The 17267-nt window shown below is 44.0% G+C and overlaps 1 protein-coding gene across 1 annotated transcript; it reads right to left on the bottom strand.

Annotated features, from left to right (window-relative positions):
• Nucleotides 1–67: 67 nt before the first annotated feature.
• LCT (lactase) lies at nt 68–16466 on the bottom strand. The gene is made up of 17 exons (XM_066554047.1): nt 15833–16466; nt 14870–14949; nt 13548–13631; nt 12751–12853; nt 12297–12372; nt 10881–11568; nt 9864–10509; nt 6998–8554; nt 6385–6653; nt 5948–6238; nt 4955–5153; nt 4137–4339; nt 3681–3790; nt 3019–3153; nt 1918–2141; nt 918–1154; nt 68–279 (listed from the first exon to the last, which is right to left on the bottom strand). The coding sequence occupies exons 1-17, from the start codon at nt 16464–16466 to the stop codon at nt 68–70; spliced, it is 5748 nt and encodes a 1915-aa protein (XP_066410144.1).
• Nucleotides 16467–17267: the final 801 nt, after the last annotated feature.

Below are 17267 nucleotides of genomic sequence, written 5' to 3' on the forward strand. Positions count from 1 at the left end.
CTGTTGTTATAGACTTTTTTTTTTTAAGAAAAAACAAACCAAACAAATGTTTTATGAGATGGAAATATTACAGTTTACTACTAAGTTCCATGTGTGATTGTTTAGGGGATCTTTTGGACAATTTTCCATATTTGTATGCAAAAAGAGCCAAGCCCAGTGCTCCAACTATAGAAAGAGCAAAAAGCACATAGAGTGCTGTTTCTGCCCCTTGGGATGTCAAATCCAATCCCAAAAAGCTCACGCTGTCAGCTGCTCCTGGAGTGGGGTCTGTGGGTGTCACTGAATGGGAAAACAATGAGAAAGGGTTAGTGCAGAGCGTGTTCCATGCAGGGGTGGGCATCGCTGCTCCCTGCCTCCACCAGCCTTCAACTCTGCTCTTCAATACTCTGGCAGGAGCAGGACTGATACAATTCTAGCTCAGAGTAAAGGCACAGCTGAGGCTGATAGTGCAATTCCTGATGGAACAGGTGAGGGTTCTCATTCCCAAACCCCCACCTAACACTGCTTGCTTTTCATTGTACTACTTCAGTGGAGAAGACACAAATGACAAAAGAATCAGTATTTCCAAAGCCTTATTCAAAACTAGGATTTGTATAAAGTATTCAAAAATTTTTCTAAACAATCTTGTGGGAGTATCACATGTGTGTGGTTTAGAAAAGATCTTGGGCAGTTCTGTTGGAGTAAAGTCTAATGGAGTAACTTTTGCTACATTCTTAAGATAAGCATGTGTTGAGGTGCTCTTGCACCTCAACAAGGTTTGTTAGTCTGGTTTTGCATAGGGAACTGACATTAACTGCAGTCTTTAAAAAAATATTGCAGAAAATGGTGGTGTCTCTAAAAACCTTAGAATTCTGGAACTCTTTTGGGATTAGGATTAGATGCAAACACACAAGCACCATTTCTGCTGTGTCACTTACCTTCTGGCTCCTGTTCCAGACAGGGATGTGGGCCCGTGGCTGGGTCTGGAAAGCCATTGCAGTTTATGATCTGTGAGTAATACTTGGCTGAGGCCTTGGGGCGCCGTGGCAAGGCTGGGTCTGAGAAATTCACGTGGTAGAGCCCAAACTTCTCCTCATAACCTGCTGCCCACTCGAGGTTGTCCATCAGTGTCCAGGCAGTGTAGCCCCGCAGGTCGACACCATCGAGCACAACGGCTGCAGGCAGGAGCAGAGAGCAGAGAAAACAGGTCAGTGGTCACCCCTCAGCCAGCCAGGGCAGGAAGGTGCTCCAGAGCACCCACACATGGCACACAGGGAGGTTATTGCCAACAAGCAGGTGCACTCAGTGCCCAGGACTGGACACTGCTTTTCTCTGCTCCAAAAGTCAAAGCTTTTGTGCAAGAAACAAAGGTTTAGGAATAGAGAAGAAAACCCATCAAAATGCAACCATTGCCAAAACTAGTGTTTGTGGGGCCTTTACACAGCAGTAAATGCCTGAACACCTGGCTGCTCCCAGTATATCAGAAAAGCAAACTGAAAAAGCCCTTTCCTGAAGCTGTTTAACCACTCCTGTAACTGAAACCAGTTTGGGCACTGGGTTTTTACTGTTGTTTTTTAAAAAGATACAGTTTTTAGACACAGCAGTAGTCAGACTAGAAGGAGTTTATCAGGTAGTAGTACCTCTCTCACCAGGTGCAGCAAACCAAGGAACCTGCAGGATACCCCACTAAACCCAGGGTCTGTTATCTTCCTTTAGATTATCTTTCCTGGCACATTTGTGACTATCCATGAGCAGTTTTGGGTAAACCCAAAGGCTCTTTGAAATGAATTCAGTAAGCCCATGTCACTGTGTAACTTGCAAGTGTGATAGCAGCGGTCTTTCAGCTCTTTACAAATTGCTTTATACACATCACTCTTGTGGCAAAGCCAGTGCTGCTCTCAGAGCTTTGGATGACCAGATGTCAATAATGACTCTTACCTTTCAGTGCCTCATTAATGTAGGTCCGATAGTAATGCATTCTCCAAGTGTCATTGAATTTAAAGGCTCCCCTTTCTGAGACCCCATTTTCAGTCACATAAATGGGAGGGTTGTTGTACTCTTCCTTTATCCACCTGAGGATCTTCCTGAACCCAAAGGGCGTCACCTTCAGCCAGAGAGACCCGGAGCTCAGCCAGCTGCGGTCGGTCACTGTGGCCACGCCCCTGTGGAGGAGGACACTGCTCAGGGCCGGTCCCACCTGCCAGGCAGCTCCGTGCCCAGGACTGAGGTGCTGCTGCTGCTCACAAGCCTAAAAAACCCTTCTCATGTTTTCATTTCCAATAACACTCTGTGTAAATCAGCTGTGGCTGACAATGTGTTGGTTCCAAATCTTTGCATGCTACAACGCGGCTTCTGCTTTTCAAGGGACAATGCTTGAGCACACAAAATTGCCCTTTACATTACATGCAGGAATGTAATGAGCCCACTGTCCTAGAGGGTTAAACTATAAGGGGCTGGGATGTACCAGCAAAGCAAAGTTATTTCCAATTTCATCTATTCCCTGTGGAAACATTTTGGAAAGGAGACAATTTCACCCCCATGTGTGGTCACACCATTACCTGAATTCTCATTAGAAAAACTAGTAAGCTCCTACTGTTTACTTTTTGAGGTTGAGAAATGAAATAATTAGTATCTAAATAAAAAATCTTGACTTAATCTATACTTAATCATGAAGTGATTTAGCTATTTAGGCTTTGAACTTACATTTATCCAATGCATTGAGGGACCTAAACCTGTTTAACAGCAAATGGATCAGTATGCATAAACCAGGATAACACCTCACCGTTTAAATTGCAGACTGGAGGCAGGAAATATGATAAATACTGTTTATCACCTCATGTCTGTAAGAAAAAGGCTGTTGCTGCACTTTTGTGACAACAGCACCTCAGGTACTGCTTGGTTATATTATCCCTAGTACTGGTTTTTAACAACTTAAAACACCTATCTCAGCTTTATTTGCTAGAAATTTACACTTGTCAGTTAACCCAGGCTCCAGCTGTGCAGATTTTACTTGAGCAATAATTCACATCCATCTCTTACCTGTCAGAGTCATATGACATAACACCCTTAGGATAGTTTAGGTTGTATGTTAAAACCGTGGTGTAATGATTTAGGCCAAAGTAGTCATATGTGCCTTTAATTCTTTGTTTTTCACTTTCAGTAAATTCTGGAAGTCTGCAAGAGAAAACAGAGAATACACTTTGCACACCCACTCTGTGGGTAATGCTGGGATCCCTGGTACCAGCACCACAAGCCCAAGGAGAGAAACTGGGAATGGAAAATAAGAAATGTAACTGAGAGGGACCAATGAGTTCTGTACATAGTTTTAAGAAAGTTAAACAAATTTACCACAGGCATCAGGTAAAGTACTGTGGCTAATGCAGGGCAGTTACTGTGTCACTGTGCTGACAATTTGTTACCCCAAAGATATATTAGTCAGTTTAGTTTGCAAGAGAGGTAAAGACAGGGAATAGATAAAGCCCCCCTGCCTAGATTGGAACTGAATGATCTTCAAGGTCCCTTCCAACACAAACCATTCTGTGATTCTCTGAAAATATACACTAGAATTTTTCTGTGAGGATACAGTAAGCTTTTTTACAGTAACATTGGAATAGAATCACTGAAATGTATCATTTCTGTAAGAAAAACATGATTCAGCACAGCCAGTGAGACAAAAGCAGGTGTGTGCCCTGGGCTCTTACCGGGACTTGCTCAGGCCCTGGGCCAGACTTCGTTCCCGAATCCGTCTTTTCATCACTTCACTATAATCACCATTTTTGAAAATAGGGTGAGCAAACCAACCTAGAAAAAACTAAACCAGAAGACAAGGGAAGATAAATCATATATCAAAACTTGGGATTTAGCCATTCTTCTGTCATGTGCTGCTTTATAGGTGATACTTGAATTTACAACAGGCACACAGAGATACAAAAGGATGCCCATATAACAGCAGCAAATTCAATAAGCTTTTGACAATGCAACCATGTTTTGTCTCATTTCTGTTGTGTTCTTGATCAGCCCCCATAAGAGTGGGATATATTTCCTTGCAGTGATGCCTCTGCCTCACCATGTTATTTCAGTGAGATGCTGACCTGGGTTCTGGGCATGTCCAGCACCCAAAGAGGAGCAGGGAGAGCTGTGACCAGGGGTCTCTGTACCTGCATGAACCGTCTGGCAGCTTCAACGTCCTCCTGGCTGTGTGGGTTGCGTGGTTCTGCCCAGTCAGAGTTGATGGTGATGGAGATGAGCCCTCCCTGCCTGGCCCTGAAGGTCTCGTTGTAGAGGTGCCAGACCTCCGCGTGTGCCTTGATCAGGTTGTGCCCCACCACGTAGGGAGCGCGCCCTGGCCGGACCGAGACGCCTGCAGGGACAGGGACAGCACGGGCAGGGCAGCAGCACCTCCCGTGGCTGTTCCCAGGTTAACACAACCCCAGGGCACCCCGAACTGCCCCTGGGAAAGGAGTGAATGTGCAACACCTGGTGCCCCAAGCCCAGCCCTGGGCTGGAATCAGTGCTAGGCAGAGGCAGCTGAAGGAGCAGCTGCCATGGGAAAGCTGTGAGGAGGACCCTGCATTGCCCCCTCCTCCCTCTGGACTGCCAGCCCTGGCAACAGGCTGCTGCTGCCAGTTTGGAAAGCAGAAAGCTGTGTGTTCAGGTCAGCTCACATCCCCTCTTTTGGTTCTACCCTGCTACTGAGCTGGGTCTTCCTTCAGCCCTAAATCTTCTCTATAGTCCCTGGAGCTGGTCTGGAAATAAGGTCTGCTCCAGGCAGAAGTGTAATCCAGACTTGGAGGTGACAGGCAGAGTAAAAGAAGGACCTGTTCAGCACACCACAGCAATCTAAACCCCATCTATCCACAGCACACCATTTTCCTTGTTCTACCTTTGCAAGCCCCGAGGAACTGCTCTGCTGCAGCATAAAACAGTTGTGCTGACAGTGCCATGAGGGCTCTGAGGCTATGCCCAGCAGTCTTACCTGGAGCAGCTGTGCCAACGCCATAGCCGAGATAGGCAGTGTTGTAGGGTTCATTGAGAGTTATCCAAAATTTCACTTTATCCCCCAGCCTCTGGAAAAGGACCTCAGCATATTCCTTAAACCTCTGAACTATAGTATCATTCTCCCACCCACCAACGTCCTGCAGCGCCTGTGGGAGGTCCCAGTGATAGAGAGTTACCTGGGGGGAAAGACAGGAGGACAAAGGACTCAACCAGCCAATCTCATAGTAACTCAGATTCATTTATCACCACAAATAAACTGTGCTTTGATCTGCAGTTACCTGTTCCTAAGGCAGTGATCACTCATGCACCCAATAAAATACATTTTTGCCAGTTTCTTTAGGGACTGCCTGATGGTGAAGATGAAGCTTTTACCAAAAAACCACCTTGTGACAGCCAGAATTCATCAGTGAAGAACTGCTGCACCTGCACTGACTCTCAGCTGAAATAAAATCCACTAGAACACCTGTCTGGGCTGGTAAGGCTCAAAGTCACTCAACAGTGTTGAAAGAGCTGATTGATGCAGGGGTGAGGTCACCATCCATTGTATGTGACAAATAACACTGACCAGTGGAGCTTCCTGACTCCCAGGAAAAAAAGAAAGTTACATCCATCTCTAAGAAAGGCAAGAAGGAAGATCCTGAGAACTACATTAGTCAGTCTCACCTCAGTGTCTGAAAGATTCCTGCAAAGGTCCCTGTGGAATCTATTTCCAAGGTAAAGGGACAAGAAGGCAATTGGAAACAGCTGACAATAAGTCTACTTTGGTCTTTCCAGGCAGTAATTTCAACACATACCTACACATTCCAAGTTCATTTGCTTATGCAATACCCCATGTTTCCTCACAAAATGTAATTAAAACCCATGAAAAACAATTTCTGTGTGAATGAGGGTATGGATGGAAACACACACGTTGCTCTGAGCATCAGATTTGGTATTTTTTAGTAACCTGAAAGTTACTGGGTGAAGTTACCTGAGGCACAATGTTGGCTGCCAGAAGGGCATCGATCAGCCTTTCATAGTAGTTCAGTCCCTTTTCATTGATGTACCTGGTGGTCCCATCTGGGAGAACACGGGACCAGGAGATGGAAAAGCGATAGTGAGACACCTTGAGGCTTTTCAGCATTTCCACATCCTCCTCAATCCTGTGGTAGCTGTCACAAGCTACATCTCCAGTCGCATCGTTGCCGATTCTCAAGGGAGTGTGGGCATATTTGTCCCAAATGCTAAGTCCTTTCCCATCTGTTCTCCATCCTCCCTCAATCTGTAATTGAAAATGTGGGAAGAATTATTAGCAAACCCAAATTTAGGTCTCAGCCTAGCACAGAATTCAGCCTGTTATTCTCTGTGGTGCCACACAATGAATTAACTGTCCACAGATACTTCAGGAGTCCATCTCAGTTTCCTGACCTGGTAAGCTGCAGTTGCTACACTCCACAGGAAGTTCTCTGGAAACTCTCCATATAAAAATTCATCTTCCTTGGGCAGTGGGATGCCATTATTGTGGATTATTTCAGCATAGTACACAGCAGAGCGCTTTGGCGTCCTTGGCCTGTTGGGGTTGTCAAAATCAATCTGGTGCAATCCAAATCTTGGATCATAACCATCCACCCATTCAAAGTTATCCATCAGAGACCAAGCATTGTATCCTTTCAGATTAACACCATCTACCTGGTAAGCTGAAAGACCAGAAAAAAAAAACAGAGAGGCATCAGTGGCATAATCACACACTAATGAACCCTAAGGAATTTACATGCAAGCACATACAGGCTCCTAGTTTCATACACATGGCACTGGTCAACTAAGATTATTGAGAGAATCTTCATAGTTGGAGGAAACAAAGTACAGCCATGCAAAAGAGATCATAAAATCAAACACTATGTTTATATTGTGTTCAGACTATTTAAAGAGTAATATTAATCACTTTTAAAAAGTACTCCTCAGAGGAGTTAAGTAACCAGGAATCTAGAGAGGAGACACACAACACCAGAACAAAACACTGAACAAAAGCAAATTCTGGTACCTTTTAAAGCTTCATCAATGTATGTTTTGTAGTAAAATATCCTGGCATTGTCATCAACATCCGATTTGGCCTTTTTCCCCACGCCATTCTCAATAATATATATTGGGGGGTTTCCGTATTCCTCTTTGATCCAGTTCAGTACCCTCCTCAGACCCCAGGCCACAGGCCGATGGTCAGTGAGAGCTGAGGAAGGCCAGGAGCTGTCAACTGTTACTGAAACCTCCTGGTCATACTCATAAGAGAAGGGCCTCAGACGTGTTGTTGAATGGCTCACAATTTTGGAGGAGTATGTGTTGAAGCAGAAGACGTCTGCCGTGCCCCGGATGTATTCGCGCTCCTCCGCTGTGAAAACCGGCAGGCGCGACGACGGCAGGTTCTGGAGCTCGCTCCTGTTCCCGACTTTCCACTTCATGACCTCGGGGTAGTCCCCGTTCTTGAAAATCGGGTGTGTGAACCAACCCACCAAAAACTGCAGGTACCTGTCAGCAGCTTCAATGTCCCTGGGGTCGCTTGGGGTCTTTGGCTCAGCCCAGCTAACGAAGGGGCACAGGGCAATGACCCCTCCCTGACTTGCTCTGTATTTGTCATCGTAGGTGTGGTAGACCCTGGCATGAGCTTTCAGTAAGATGTGGGCAACCCTGTAGGGAGCGCTGCCAGGCTCCTTGACGTTGGGTGGGAACAAGCCTTCGCCGTAGCCCATCCGGGCAATGATGTTGGGTTCATTGATGGTAATCCAGAATTTCACCCTGTCCCCAAAGGTCTGGAAACAGAAGTCTGCAAAGCTGTCAAACAGGTCAATCAGCTCAGTGCTCTCCCAGCCACCGATGTCCTGGAGAGCTTGTGGTAGGTCCCAGTGGTAGAGAGTGACAATTGGAGTGATGTTGTTTGCAATCAGTCCATCAATGAGACGGTTGTAGTATGCGACTCCATGGCTGTTGATTGAGTTGTTCCTTCCAGTGGGGAAAATTCGAGGCCAGGAGAGCGAAAAGCGATAGTTCTTTACCCCTAAGGCTCTCAGCATGTAAATATCTTCCTCCACCTTGTTGTAGCTATCACAAGCTATATCTCCAGTTTCGTTATTGTTTACATTCCCTGGGACATGGGTGAAGTTATCCCAAATGCTGGGTCCTTTGCCATCAGCATCCCAACCTCCCTCTATCTGGTAGGCAGAGGAAGACACACCCCACATAAAATCCTCTGGGAATGTCCCATAAAAATACATGTCTCTTTCAAAGGCAGTCTGGGATGAAAACTTCTGCCAGACAACCTTTGCCTTGGAGGGAACTTCTGATGCTGGTAAACTTGGCAGCTTTGATGGCACAGGTCGGTCAAACACCACTGATGCAGATCTGCTCAAGGCTTGGGATGGAAAACCATTTTTTTCAATAACACTGGAATAGAAGTAAGCAGATGCCTTGGGAGTCCTTGGTCTGTTGCTATCTTCAAAGTTCACATGGTGCAGCCCAAATTTTAGGCTGTATCCTGCTGGACCTTCAAAGCCATCAAGCAGGGATCGAGCAATGTAGGACCGGACATCAACGGCATCCAGTTTCACCGCTGCCACAGAAACAGAACACTGTAATTACCCACCTGAACATCTCCTGAACACAGCCAGCACTACAGAAGCACCACAGGCAAGGACAGGTGTGACAAGCCAAGCACTTACAAATGGCTTTAAAGGCTAAAACAACTTCCTAACAATTAGGAGTACCTGGTAGGAAAAGCAGCCAGGACGGTAATAGGAGCTGGTGAAATGCTTAGTGATAGAAACGTGTGAGAAAAGAAGTATTTGTCAAGAGGTATCTGAGGACAGGACACTTGTGCCACTAGTATCCCTTCCCCTTTGTTCTTGTTTTCAAGGAGATTTCATCAATTTAGGTGTATGGTTCACTTTTAGATTTAACACAGTAATTAAACGGAAACATTTGAATCAGGTATTTAGTGCTTGCCTGTATTCCCTGAGCACAGAGAGCTTCTTTTAGCTGAACTGTGTACCCAATACCAGCAGAGGCAAGTCTAGCATCCCTCCTCACATTGCTTACAAAAAAGCACTGAATCCTCTTATTCAAAAAAAGTTCACTCCCATGTGCAGTCCATCCTCTTTACTTCTGCTGAGGCCTAACAGCAACACTAAATTGTGTTTTCTGTAGCTCTTTCAGCACTTCTAGCACCATGTTGAGATCTAGGTCAAGCAGATCAAATGCTGTACACACTGACCACCAACATATTTAATACAGCATATTTAATGTTTTCCTGACAGTATTGTTTAGTCTATCTAGAGAGCATCAGTCAAATCTCTATTTGAAATCTCAGCTCTCTATGTTAGTCCAGAACTTCCACTAACACTATTTTTATGTCAAAAGGTACACATCTTGCAAAGATACAAGCATAACTTGAACATTCTACAAGCATAACCTAAACATTCTCAAAATGATTGAGGTAGAAATGTTAGGAAGATATTTCCAGTCTGAAGTGGTCACTGCCATGTAGGTCTGATTAACTGGTAAAGGCAGTTCAGCCCCAATTTATGAGAGGTCTACAGGCAAAAGCCTTTAGACCAGTAATCTCCAGGAGAACTAGAGAGCATGAACAGTGTCCTCACAGAGAGACTGGCCTTAGGGTCCAGGCTACATTATTCCACACATAAAAAAAATGCATTCCAATATCTAAAGAGAATGGAGAGCTCCATATCTGGACACCACACAGGCTTAAGAATATAAATGCACACTCATTACCTACACAACAGGAGGCTGACCTCACATCACTGTGCAAGTGGTGATGTCTTAAAGTTAACCACCATGGAAGGGCTAGAATAACCACCTGCCATGATTAAAAAAAAAAATAAAATAATTTGGTTTCTCCATACCTTTCAGGGCCTCATCGATGTAGCGGCGGAAATAATCCACTCGCAGAGTGTCATTGAGAAGATCCCCGGCGTCTCCTGTGGGCACACCATTCCCTGCTATGTATATTGGGATCTTTGACCCTGTGTATTCCTGGGATACAAACTTCAGGAGCCTTCTTAATCCCCAAGGGACCACATGGATCCAAGGAGAGGCAGCCTGTGGCCAGGAAGGATCTACATGCAAGGAGAAGTTCCCAATGCTCTCGTAGCCCGGTGTGCACGTCCCATTAGTCCCAGCACTGACCAGGCGGGAAGTGTAATGGGAAAGGCCAAAGAAATCTGCAGTCCCTTTCACCAAGGACTTCTCCTCCTCTGTAAACACAGGCAGCTGTGCAACTGTCGTGGAGCACTGCTGGTTCACTTCCTGGATCTGAGCCTTCAGCACATCTGGGTAATCACCATTAACAAATATGGGGTGAGCAAACCAGCCAAGCATGAACTGCAGGTACCTCTCAGATGCCCTCACATCCTCGGAGCTGCCTGGAGTTTTGGGTTCAGCCCAGTCCGAGTTCAGCACCAGCCCCACCTTTCCCAGTTGCTGAGAACGGTATTTGTCATTATACAGGTGCCAGACCTTGGCATGAGCCTTGAGAATTGTGTGAGCAACCTAGGAAGCAGAAAGCAGAGGAAAATGTGTCACACTGCATTGCACAAAAACTCTTAAACATTGGGTTTATCTATTGCCATGTGAAAATGTCCTCTCCATCCAAAAGAAAACACCTTGACAAAAGTAATGATAGACAAGGGAGTGTAGTAAGTTTTAGAATAAGCAAAAGAATCTGACTATCCATCCACATCAGCTTTCAGAACAGAAAAATAAAATAACATCTGTTAACTAACTCATTTTTAACAAATATCATAAATCGATCAACCAAGTAGAGGCAACATTACATTTGAATATAGTTAAAGCACAGAAACATCATGGAAAACAACCCAACAAGAGTAGCTGCAGGATCCTAATTATTCCTGTGCCCCTACCTTGTAAGATGCTGCTCCTGGGTCAGTGATTCCTGGAGGATGCTCTCCGGTGCCATAGCCAGCGTAGCTGATAACCCAGGGCTCATGGAACGTAACCCAGAGTTTGACCCGATCTCCAAAGGTGGAAAAGCAGAAGTCTGCATAGTTCACAAAAGCATCTATGATGCTTTCATTCTGCCAGCCACCAAGAGCCTGCAGAGCCTGGGGCAGGTCCCAGTGGAACAGAGTCACCATGGGCTCAATGCTAGAGTCTACCAAGCGGTCAATTAAGCGGTTGTAATAATCAACACCCTTGGAATTGATGGTCTTGTTGGTGCCAGCAGGGAAAATTCTAGACCAGGATACAGAAAATTTGTACAGCTGGGGGTGAAGACCCCTAAGCAGGTAAATGTCATAGCTGGTTTTATAGTAGCTGTCACATGCCACGTCTGCTGTTTGGTTCATTTGGACATGGCCCCCATGCCCAAACTGGTCCCAGATGCTCTCTCCTTTCCCATCCTCTGCCCAAGCTCCTTCAATGTTAAAGGCACCTGTGGATATGCCCCAGAGGAACCCACTTGGGAAAACATCTTGCAGGAAAGAATCCCTCTCTGATTCAGACTGTTGAGCAAACATTTCCCAGACTGTTTGATACGAGGACCGAGGAGCAAGAACAGCATCTGGCTTTTCCTGTAGAGTATTTCTTTCACTGGAAATATAATAAATAGAAGTTAAAATCTCCCAAGGTGGACGTCAGTGCCATAAAACTTGCAAACACGGAGTATAAAGGAAGTTTGCTTCCCTCTGAGGTCACATAAGCCATATATAGTTGCTCTGACATCTGACCAATCTAACGCTGCTCTCTCCCAGCTGGGACATGAAGGTGGAGGGCAGTGGGTAACTGCAGAACAGCTCTTTGCATATAGGGTCTTATCATCCATTAGTTAGGTCAGAGGTGCAAACAGAATCCTTGCAGTGAGCAGCAATTTCCCATGCTACAACTGCTTCATGAGTTTCCTGCCATTGTAATCCTTAGCATCTCCTTGCACCATGACATCTCCCACATTTCCATAAGCTCAATTGACTTCTCCCCTAGGAAAGCTTCTACTGGATTTGTTTATTTATAACCATTTTGCTCTTGGAAAAAGCAGAGGTCTTGAAAAATGTACTTGTTACTACTGGCTTGAAGGTGCAATTTGGGTAACCAAGGATGAGAGAGTGGAAGAGGATTACATTATAGGATTAGTAGCAGGATAGAGGATTGCAAGTAATTGGAACAGACTGGGCTCAGCAGAAAACAGCCCTTTGCAGCAACTAACAGCACACATTACCACTAAAACATCTTGTCTCTGCCTGCACATAGGTTTCTAGAGGGAGCTGTTTTATCATTGTATGCTATTATAGTAATGTATGGTGTTACAGTATTTTTTATAGTACCTTAAAATATGAGGTAAGTAGTCCAAGAACTCATTAATGTCACACCCAATCATACGTGCTTCTTCTTTATTAATAGCTGCAAACAAACAAATGGTAAGTGATGGATATTGTCTTAGATGCCACGGACTGCATGACACTCCTTGTAACAAACAATTATATCTTGAAAGAAATTTTTCCCAGTATTGAACCTAAACTTCACCTTCTGCAATTTGAGGCTGATGAAAAGGATGAAAAGATCTGGAAAAGATTTCCTGCTTCCCCTCCCTCAACACTCACCATCCATCCTTAATCTTCCAAAAATACTATAAAAACTGTTATTTCATCTAATAGCAGCAGCCTAGATTGGATGATTTTGAATTTCCTCTACAAGTTATTTGTAGAGGAAAGTGAAGTTTGAATTTGCTCTACATGCAGATCTTAACTAAAAAACTCTTCCTCTTCAAACATCACTCACCTGTGGCAATGGCAGCTACTGGTATGAAAGGATGCTCTTCCATGGAGGCACAGTCAAGGACCTTTAAACTAAAAACCAAGATGTCTTTGTCCTTCCAGACACTCTGCAAAACAGAAATCAGGGAGTAGTATGAAAAGAAGCATCAGCCAGCTAGTAAAGCCATGCTCTTGGCATTTTGTGCATTTTAAATGGGCAGCTCCTTATCCTGCTACCCAGATGCTGGATGACTCTTTGCTAATGAATTTTAAGAATGCAGTTCACTGCCAGAGATTTAATATAGGTTATAATAGGTACCAGCTACAGCATCAGTGATGTTGGTGCTGCCAGGAGATCTGATCCTTTAATAAACTCACCCTCAGTAACATTTCTGGCACCTGATGATGATTTCTACCCCCGCTGATGAGGAATGTGAAGTTTGGTAGCACTGCTGTAGAGCTCAAGCTGGAGTTTAATATCTTTCAGGACTTAGGTATTGGCCTAACAGCTTAGTTATCAAACAGCACGTGAGAGAGAAGGTTTTTCAGTCCCAGACAAAATAATTTTGCCATTCCTGTTGTTAATGCATCAATAATAAGCACTGACCAAGATGATCTTTTCCAGCATTTTCCAATAACAGTTTTTAAGTCAGAATAACAACAGAGAAATGAGCACTTTGCAGCTGCTTCCTAATGTAGCTGCTGCCCGAGCTTTCACAGAAAATCAGAACTCTTTAGACATGCATCACAGCACATGAAATTCTGCTCCTATTTATGGTCTGTTGTTTGCTGTTATCATTTTAACCCTGTGCATAACTTTACCTGGAATTCACTCAATTTCTTGTCAAAATCTGTTTCATTTCCACAATGGTACTGAAGGTTAAGAGACACAAAGTCTATTGAATCCTGGAAAAAAGAAAAGGAAAATAATCATGCTGGAGAAAAATGGGATTTTTTTAAAGTATTACATTAAAAATACATAAAACTGTGTAAGGTTTGATAAAGACATGTTGCTGGAGTAAGAAGCCATACAGCTGTACGGGAGCACTGGACAATACAGAGAGCACAAACTGGATACTGTATGGGAAGATGTGCTTTGTATGTCTCCTTTTAACCAAAGTACAACTTAACTGCATTAAATTCTATTTTATGAATTTAAAATTAATGATTTACAGGTAATTTCTTTATGTCTGTTTATGATTTATCAGATAAACCTTTATAACTATGTGGTTCAGGTATATAATCTTATATAACCCTTGGCTGAAAGTCCACTTCAGAAATCTACACACCACAAGTATGGAATGATTAAATTATCCCACTAGCAGCCATCAACCTCAAGGGAACAGATGGCACTCTCGTGTTAAACCAGGTGATGAAGTTGGAATAAAACTGATAAGCTTTCAGTTTGTTTTTCAGTCCAAGGTTCTCTTCTATTCAGTCAGCTCATCTTTGCTCTCCCTACAAACCACACCTTGCTTAAATCCTACAACATTGCTTGACCTGGTTCTAAGTGTTCAAAGATTATGAATACAGCAAAAAACCCTGCACTGTCCTGTGTACATTACAACCTACATCAACATCCTCTGGGTGAGGACAGCTATGAACAGGGAATTGGATCTTTAAGAAAGAATGTCATTGCCTTTGTAGAGATTACATTCTCCTTGTGTTGTGCCATCCCTGTGCAACTACATTGCTTTTAGCACAGCTCAGTCTAGGTTTTAACATAATCAGCAGATATTTTAAATAGCAGCTAATTAGGATAATGTATCCATAACTTTGGTGGTGCACTAAGTACGCCTGCAGAGAAAATGGTAACAGGTAGACTTTCTGGAGACATCTTGTCATTTAGCAAGTATATTGCTAACATTGCCAATTATGAAAGCAAATTTGCCTCCATGTAGCTTAATCAGTGCCTACCAGCCAAGAAAGGATGCTGAAACAATTTTTAAATCACTGATTTCACATAATCAGACTAATCAAATAATTACAGCTTACAAACTGGTCAACCTAAAAATCTAAATAAGCTAAAATCTTATTTAAGTTGCAACAAGTCATTTGATCCCATAAATAAAACCAAAGCTAAATCAAGGCAAATTTATATAATTTTGGAAATACTTCCTTAATGAGGAAATATTATGAGCTACCTGAAGAGAAACTGAAAACAATTCTGATGAAGCACTGTCCAAGACATCATCCATTTCCAAAGCAATGGACAGCTTTCCACCTTGAGAGAGAAAGAGGCAGTCTGTTGATAACATATTAAGGACAAATAAAAATTTCAATTTACTGCAGTTATTTTAAAACCAGTTTTAAATTGTTGAAGCTGTGGAACAACAGGCACTGCTCCAGGTAGTTGATTTCAGGATACCCTTTGTGATTTCAATGGAGAACTGAAGAAGGTAGAAATTCAAAGGTGCCATTCAAAGAGCCTTTGTAAATAAAATGCCCTTCTACTCCCTGCATAAGTAATATCTTTACTAATTTTCATGCCTTCGTGATGGTTCAACAATTTGATTTTTTTAATCCATTCTATGCTGAATGTTTTTGAGATGTTGGAGCGACAGGAACTTGGAGGAACAGGAGATGCAGGAGGGGATCTGGGCAACTTCTAAAGGCTATCACCAGATAGTGTGAACTGTACAACAAAGTATTCCTGACAAATGCAAGAATTAAAAATTAATTAACTAGTTAAAAATTTGGGAAAAGAAATAGTGACTCAGTCAGCTCTACTTGTTGTCTGTCTGGGAGAGAAAAGAAGCCAGACCCCAGGAGATATCTGCTTGGAAAATCCCAGCTATCCATCATAGAAGAGGTGAAATTCTGTTGCTCTGTGTAACACAGGTAGATTTGGGATTTAATTACTGCAAACCCCAGTGTCCACAATAAGGAAAGTCACACAAAGGGCATTGCAGACTTCCTCACAGTTATTATCACATGGGAGACTTCCTGTGCCTTGTCTCTTCATGGTTTCAGGTACATTTCAGAAAGGTTTTAGTCTTTCCTCTGTGGGTCAGGAAGAGGCACACAAAAATATCTACGTAGCAGTTGCCATTTAATGCAATCACAAAATATTTGCGAGTCATACTGAAAAACCCTGCTCTCCTTACCTGCTGGTGACACTATCTCATGGAGCAAAGAGTAAAATCCTTTGTGAGCAGCAGCCACGGCCTGGACTCGCTCCTGGGGCTCAGTGTAGGGCAGGCTTCGAAGGACCTCTGGCAGGTCACTGAAGGAGACCCACACATCCACCAGGTCCCCAAAGGCACGGAAGCTGAAATCCGCGTACTCCACAAAAAGCTCAGGAAAAGCCCTGGCAGTGCTGGCGGCGGGGACGGGCCCGCGGTGCAGCAGCAGCACGGCTCTGAGCCCCGCGGCAGCCACGGCCTCCAGCAGCCGGCGGTAGCAGCGCACCTGGGCTCCCTCTGCCCTCATGGCGTTCCCCTCGGGAAGGAGGCGGCCCCACGGCAGCAGCAGCCTGTGGTGCGTCACCCCCAGCGCACGGAGCCGCTGCAGGTACCGGGGCAGCTCGGAGGCCATCAGATCTGCCTGGCACAGCTGAGCCTGGGCTTCAGGGCCCTGCTGCTGCTCGGGCAGGACCTGGTCCTGCAGGCCCCATCTCTCTGCCAGCTCACTGGGGAGAGGCCCAGCAACGGTGATAAAATTCTGAGCCAATGCCCCATCTATGCCAAGGCTGAGAGAAACCAACAGAAAGAGGATGATTGTCTTACAAATCAGGTCCATTTCTGAACCTTGCTTCAGAAACAACTACTCCACACTACTTATACACCAGTAGAAGTAATATTTAACTGAAATTATCTGTTCCATAGATAAGTGTTATCTGAATTAGCTGACACTGGAATAACAGACCAGGACTTCACTGTAGATAAAAAAAAAACATAGATGAGCACAAAATCACTTTTAATCAGCTGGAGAAAGGTCATGTGAAAACATTTTCTGAGATGCTTATGTTTCCCTTTATGTTTAAATATCAGTTGACATTTGCTAATATTGCCTCCCATTTATAGGAAGATGAAATAAGCAGATAAACTTTCCCTCTCTTTTTAGCCTTTTCAGCTTTAGAAGAATCCCAGCACAGCTCTGGATGCAAAAACCAACAAAAGCAGTGCTATCTGCATGGCTGGGGCTGGGTCCACCACAGTTCAGGGCATGCAGGGCAGCAGGAAGCACATTTGTGCTCTAATCCTGGGTGGATAAAGGAAATCTGAGATGTGGCACCTCACCTAGCTGGAAAAGTGACTCTGATATGAATTCAGGCAGCAGCAAGAACGTGGTTCCTCCAACCCAAAATCATCCAGGAATTTTAGTCTCAATTTCTTGCTTTTTCACGTCTAGCTCAGCTCTTCTGCATTCCAGTACAGCAGAACTGAAGGGCTGAGAACAGTTCTAAACCAATTAAACACAAAATTCTACATACCTATGAAATGCTGGTTCTATCTCAGAGTTAATTTCTTTTAATAACCAAAATTTTGTCTAAAGCTTATCTGCAACCATCTGGGCAAGTTATTGCTGTCAAGCAATGTT

Source organism: Molothrus aeneus, chromosome 7 (assembly GCF_037042795.1).
Source record: "Molothrus aeneus isolate 106 chromosome 7, BPBGC_Maene_1.0, whole genome shotgun sequence".
Lineage (NCBI taxonomy): Eukaryota > Metazoa > Chordata > Aves > Passeriformes > Icteridae > Molothrus > Molothrus aeneus.